The sequence below is a fragment of the Microtus ochrogaster genome, chromosome 4, assembly GCF_000317375.1.
Source record: "Microtus ochrogaster isolate Prairie Vole_2 chromosome 4, MicOch1.0, whole genome shotgun sequence".
In the NCBI taxonomy this organism is placed as follows: Eukaryota; Metazoa; Chordata; class Mammalia; order Rodentia; family Cricetidae; genus Microtus; species Microtus ochrogaster.
The window spans coordinates 85,085,877-85,092,145 of NC_022011.1; the positions used below are offsets into that span (position 1 = coordinate 85,085,877).

The window sequence follows — 6,269 nt, forward strand, 5'->3', positions numbered from 1 at the left end:
AAGGGGGAGGGGCGGGAGGCGCCAAAAGAAAGGGAAAAGGCCTTTCTCCCGGCCAACGCGCGGTCACGCGGCTTTCTCCCGACGTGGGCGCTTTCCATTGGTCGAGCTGCCACTGACGTGACCCAGTTGCCCGGCGCGAACCGCGGGGAAGGGCGGTGCTGCGTTGGAAGTCGGTGCGGCGCGCGCGCGCTCCCGCGGCTCGACCAATCCCCACGCTCCGCTCTCGGCCCGCCAACCCCTCCGTCCAATCGCGCTCCGCGTCGGCACAACTCCGCCCCCAGTGGGCGGGCGGCGCGCGGAAAGGGCGTCACGTGATGACTAGCCCCGCCTCTTCCTCTCGGTCCCATATTGAACTCGAGTTGGAAGAGGCGAGTCCGGTCTCAAAATGGAGGTAAAACCGCCGCCCGGTCGCCCCCAGCCTGACTCCGGCCGTCGCCGCCGCCGCCGGGGGGAGGAGGTATTAGGGGGAGAGCGGGGGGTTGCTGGGTAGTTGCCGGCGTGGGGGGCTTTGGCTCGATGGGAGCGGGGAGGCCGGAGGGAACCGGGACGATTGTCCCGCGCTCTGCGCTGAGAGGGCGGTGGGGGGGGAGGGGAAGCGGGCCGGGCGGCCTCATGGAGGCCCTCGATCGGCCTGGCCCTCTCGGTCGGCCGCCCCATCGGCCCTCGGAGACCGTGGCGCTGCCGGGGAGGGGGGTCGGCGGCCGGGAGGGGAGCCCGCGGCTTAACGCGGCCTGGCTGGCGAGGCCGCGGCCGTCATGGCGGGCCTCCGCGGGAGCGGTTGGGAGGAGGCGGTGGGGGAGGGGAGGCGCACATCCGGGCGAGCGAGCAGCAGGCGGGCGGCGGCCACATTGACATTGATCCGCTGGCGCGTTACGAAATGGCGCATTGGCCCGCAATGGCCGCCGCCTGCTTTACGCCGCCGAGGAGTGCGTGGGATTGGAGGGAGCGGCGAGAGAGGCGGCCGGGCAGAAAATGCCGCCGATGGCCTCGGGGCGCGGTGCTTTGCGCTGGGGTGCTGCCGGCGCGGAAGCGGGCTTTCGGGCCTCCTCGGTGATGACGATCCGTGCAGTTCTCTGGCCGGATTCTCTCCGCGCTCGTTTGGGGGTGCATTACTGAAAAGCTTGCCGCTTTAAGGTGCTTCCTAACCCGCTCCTTTACGCTCAAGTATTTGGAAGGAAAGTACTTATAGGGTCTTGGCGGTTGAAGTTTTAATTGCTTCAGGATTTGCGTGTAGGTAATGTGTTTATTTGGAGCTGTTAATACTTAATCTAATTTCTTATTCTTCGTATTGGTGCCGTTGTGGTTTCCTGGATTTTGGTTTTGGAGAACTGCTACCACAGTCGGGAATTTCACGATTGCGGGGATTTTGTGTGTACAGAGATGTTATTTTTGTGTATTGTCGAATGCATTTATCCGAGGCTTGACTAAATGGGACTAAGTGAATTGATGCTTTGGGCAGTTGATCATTTAACGTGTTTGTAATATGTAACACCTTTGTCACAGAATGCTTTAACACCTCTATTTCTAGAAGATTGAAGACGTTTTTAAATGTGAATGAGTCTTTTAAGGAATTGTGTTTTGTCTTAATGCGTTCATTAAAAGCAGGTCACTTGAATTTAAAACCATGAAAATGAAAAATTCATACTAGCTATTTTCTAAGTAGATTACGGTTTTGTGCTTAATTCCTCTGGCAGACGGTATTATGCTCTTTACGGTGACGTAAATTCCCAATTATATGCATGTGTATGTAGTGTTTGAAATCATTTTACGATGTGTTTTAAGTGGGCATACAGCAAGTTCAATTGATTACAGAAAGTGAAGTCCTGCAACTAGGTGTGATGCACGCCTGTTACCCTAGCACGTGCAAGGCTGAGGTAGGAGGGCTGCCTCAAGTTCATTCTAGAGTGCTCATCAGCACCTTGCTCTCAGCATTACGGGGTTTAACCCATATAGGTGTTTTTGGTTCTTTATGGGATGTCTGTTTTGCTTAGGAATGTCTTTTAAATAACCGATTTGCTGGAAATCTGAATTTTTCCGGATTTGCCACACAAACCTATTAAGTTGCATTTTGTAGATTGTGTTTTAAAATCAAGGGTTTGTTGGTGTTGCAGACTGAGGATAGTGGCAATGGCCATGGGTGAATGATGCTGACTCTTCGGGTCGTGGCCCCCCCATGACTTGTTAGAAACATCTGAAATATATTCCTTTTAGTTGTAGCAGTCAAATTTTTTTTTTTTATTCTGGGGTTCAGTTGAGTTAACAATAATGTTTTAAAATGACCCCAGGTACCATTGTAGTGGGTTTTTTTTTGTTTATTTTTAAGACAGCCCACCCACTTTGTATTTTATACTGGCTTTGAACTGGATGTGTGACCCAAGCTAGCCTCTGCTTCAAACGCTGAAATTAACTGGTGTGTACTATCATGCCCAGCGTAGAGCAGATTTATTTAATTGGGATATTAATGTTAAAAATTTTGAGACTCACGTGACATAAAATTTGCTCCAAGAAAAAATAAAACTGTGCTGATCTTTTTTTCTCAGGGCCATGATCCAAAGGAACCAGAACAGTTGAGGAAACTGTTTATTGGTGGTCTGAGCTTTGAAACCACAGATGATAGCTTAAGAGAACATTTTGAGAAATGGGGTACACTTACAGACTGTGTGGTGAGTTCTTGGTGAAAGGGTGGTCTTAGGAACAGGTGGGAACCTATAGGACTATGTAAATACTTCTGTTCCTTTATTTTGTAGGTAATGAGAGATCCCCAAACAAAACGTTCCAGAGGCTTTGGTTTTGTGACCTACTCTTGTGTTGAAGAGGTGGATGCTGCAATGTGTGCTCGACCACACAAAGTTGATGGGCGTGTGGTGGAACCAAAGAGAGCCGTTTCTAGAGAGGTATTTTAATAACATGTTGTATGACTTCTGGGGCTGTAAGAGTTTGGTTTTTTTGACTTAAAATTATTTTGTTTGCAGGATTCTGTAAAACCTGGTGCCCATTTAACAGTGAAGAAAATCTTTGTTGGTGGTATTAAAGAGGATACAGAAGAGTATAACCTGAGAGACTACTTTGAAAAGTATGGCAAGATTGAAACCATAGAAGTTATGGAAGACAGGCAGAGTGGGAAAAAGAGAGGATTTGCTTTTGTGACTTTTGATGACCACGACACAGTTGATAAAATTGTTGGTAAGTAACAATTAGTTATGATTTCTGTTTTCAACTGGATCCACTAATGTGTTTATACTTTGAAAAGTGTAGAAGGATGTAATTTTTAATGAGTCATCTAGAGCAGTGCTTCTCAACCTTCTAATGTTGTGACCCTTTAATACAGTTCCTCGTGTTGTGATGACCCCAACTATAAAATTATTTTTATTGCTACTTCATAACTGTAATTCTGTTACTGTTATGAATCATAACGTAGAGATCCTATGTGATTCGCATCTCAATTAAGGAACATTTCTTCACCGGGTGATGGCACACCCAGAGGCTGAGGCAGGTGGATCTCTGAATTGGAGGCCAACCTGGTCTACAGAGTTCTAAGACAGTGTGGGCTGTTAACACAGAGAAACCCTGTCTTGAAAAACAATCATTTCTTCCCCATATATCCTCTCCCCTTCTCAGTCTGCCAATTTAACAGTATTTTAGTTACTTGCATGGTAACAAAGGGTTTTACTTACATGATTTTCCAAACAAAAATAACTTTCTTTTGTCTTTTACTTAAAAACTTGTAGTTCAGAAATACCACACTATTAATGGGCATAATTGTGAAGTGAAAAAGGCCCTTTCTAAACAAGAGATGCAGTCTGCTGGATCACAGAGAGGTAAGTAGGATTATATGCACATAAATAAGATATGAACAATAGTGTAAAGATTTTAAAGTTTCTACTTTGACCTGTGTTACAGGCCGTGGAGGTGGATCTGGCAATTTTATGGGTCGTGGAGGGAACTTTGGAGGTGGTGGAGGTAATTTTGGTCGTGGTGGAAACTTTGGTGGAAGAGGTAAGGTACATTTTAAGTGCTAATGCATCAGAAATTTACTAGTAAGATCAAGGTATAGTGTTAATTCAACCTTTGATTTTTTTTCTTAGGAGGCTATGGTGGTGGAGGTGGTGGCAGCAGAGGTAGTTATGGAGGTGGTGATGGTGGATATAATGGATTTGGAGGTGATGGTGAGTATGTAAAGATTTTGGTCTTTAATTTCTGCATTGCCAGGAATCAGACACATGGCCTCATGCTATGCAGTAAAACTTAGATATGGCAGATGTTTACTGGGTTATCAGTCAGTAAAAGTGTCATGCCTTCCACATTAAAAATTTACCACAAAAGAAGCCTCTCTGCCAAGTAAAATGTTAACTAGTTGTCTTAAGTCAGTACGATTTATTTGTACCAGCAGTTGAGCTAAAATTGCTTTTGTGTAAGGCTATATTTATTGAAAATGAAAATTTTTTGAGTGAAAACTGACTTGTTGAAAAAAAATAAGACTCATTTTAGGATTTCAGCCACCAGCCGGGCGGTGGTGGCGCACGTCTTTAATCCCAGCACTTGGTAGGCAGAGGCAGGCGGATCTCTGTGAGTTTGAGACCAGCCTGGTCTACAAGAGCTAGTTCCAGGACAGGCTCCAAAACCACAGAGAAACCCTGTCTCGACAACCCCCCCCCAAAAAAAAAGATTACAGCCACCAGGATTGCTTGGCTCTGACTAGATTTTAAAGTGTTAATCAGTTCAGTGGCACATTCCCAGTGACAGTGTGTTAGAAACCAGAAGTGTTTGAGCCCTCCCTCTACATTTGTCTTTGTGTGGCTTTTTTTAGGTGGCAACTATGGTGGTGGTCCTGGTTACAGCAGTAGAGGAGGCTATGGTGGTGGTGGACCAGGCTATGGAAACCAAGGTGGTGGATATGGTGGTGGTGGAGGAGGAGGATATGACGGTTACAATGAAGGAGGAAATTTTGGTGGAGGTAAGTTACAGAAGTTTGAAATGAACAGAAATTACCATCTAAGTTAAGTCTCTGCAATACTCAAACATTCTTAAGGATAGACTGGAAAGAAATTTTAAGTGTTAATAGCTAAAATAAAAACAAACTCATCGGGCTGGAGCAGGTAGCTCAGAGGTTAAGAGAACTGACTGCTGTTCCGGAGGTCCTGAGTTCAATTCCCGGCAAGCACATAATTCATACCCATCTATAATGAGTTCTGGTGCTCAGAACACTATATACATAATAAGTAAATAATAAAAACAAGCTCATCCATGTAAACTTAGCTGACAGGCCATGCCCATTATTTTTAAGTTACGGGAAAAGGGGTACTGCATACATTTCACAATTAGAAAACAATTTTTAAGATAATGCATGTAGGGAAATTTGGGTTCCAGATCAGTCTGGATAGCATAGAGAATAAGGTTTCTAGTGTACAGTTGGATGCTGTTGAGGCATATTTACAGTATTTTATGATCGTAACTATTCCCAAAACATTGTCATCATAACAAATAGGATAGTATTTTAAAGAGGTACTATATTATAACCCAACTAGCCTTAAATATGTATTGGACTATGGCTTTGAAACCTTGCACCCACCTCCCGACCATACCACAAAAATTTGATCTTTAAAAAAATTTTTTTTGCAGTTTATAAGAGGAACTTTAATATATAGTAAAACGGACATGTAAAAGTTAGTAAATTACATGGGGAGACTTAGAATGGAGTGTGCAAAATGTTTGAATACTTAGGTGAATAAGGGTGCTGTATCAGCTCTTGGAATACTTTGGGTGTGCTACTCTTATGTATTTGTAATGTACTAAATACTACATACTGTACCATGGGTTTTCCATAATTACAGGTAAAGCTTTGGTAGAGAACTGTTGAACCTAACTTGTAATGTGAATGCTGATAGTTTAAATTGCTGCTTTAAAAGGTGCATTGTATCAGAATCACATTGACAGTTTAGATGATTTAAATGATAAGGTCAAAACGTGCTGAAATTTAATGAGCTTCTTAGAAATGTACTCTTGAATGTTTCACTTACTAAGTCCCAAATCTATATTAGCTCACTTACGCTTCTGGTAAATGGAGTTTAGTACCTAAGGTTGATGTTAATGCTTGCATTAAAAAATACATGATTGTACAAATTGTGGTAAACTACAAATAAAATCTATGTGATTTCAGGTAACTATGGTGGTGGGAACTATAATGACTTTGGAAATTATAGTGGACAACAGCAATCAAATTATGGACCCATGAAAGGGGGCAGTTTTGGTGGAAGAAGCTCAGGCAGTCC

At 44.2% G+C, this 6,269-nt stretch overlaps 1 protein-coding gene across 1 annotated transcript in view; it reads left to right on the forward strand.

Moving 5' to 3' along the window:
- The first annotated feature begins 337 nt into the window (after positions 1-337).
- The window catches only part of Hnrnpa3 (heterogeneous nuclear ribonucleoprotein A3), an 8,911-nt gene continuing 2,979 nt past the window's right edge, over positions 338-6,269 (forward strand). The window contains exons 1-9 of the mRNA XM_005346758.2: positions 338-457; positions 2,541-2,663; positions 2,748-2,894; positions 2,973-3,183; positions 3,729-3,818; positions 3,901-3,996; positions 4,086-4,166; positions 4,808-4,954; positions 6,158-6,265. Of these exons, the coding sequence (XP_005346815.1) occupies positions 386-457; positions 2,541-2,663; positions 2,748-2,894; positions 2,973-3,183; positions 3,729-3,818; positions 3,901-3,996; positions 4,086-4,166; positions 4,808-4,954; positions 6,158-6,265 (1,075 nt within the window). The 5' untranslated portion in view covers positions 338-385. The remainder of the gene's footprint in view (positions 458-2,540; positions 2,664-2,747; positions 2,895-2,972; positions 3,184-3,728; positions 3,819-3,900; positions 3,997-4,085; positions 4,167-4,807; positions 4,955-6,157; positions 6,266-6,269) is intronic.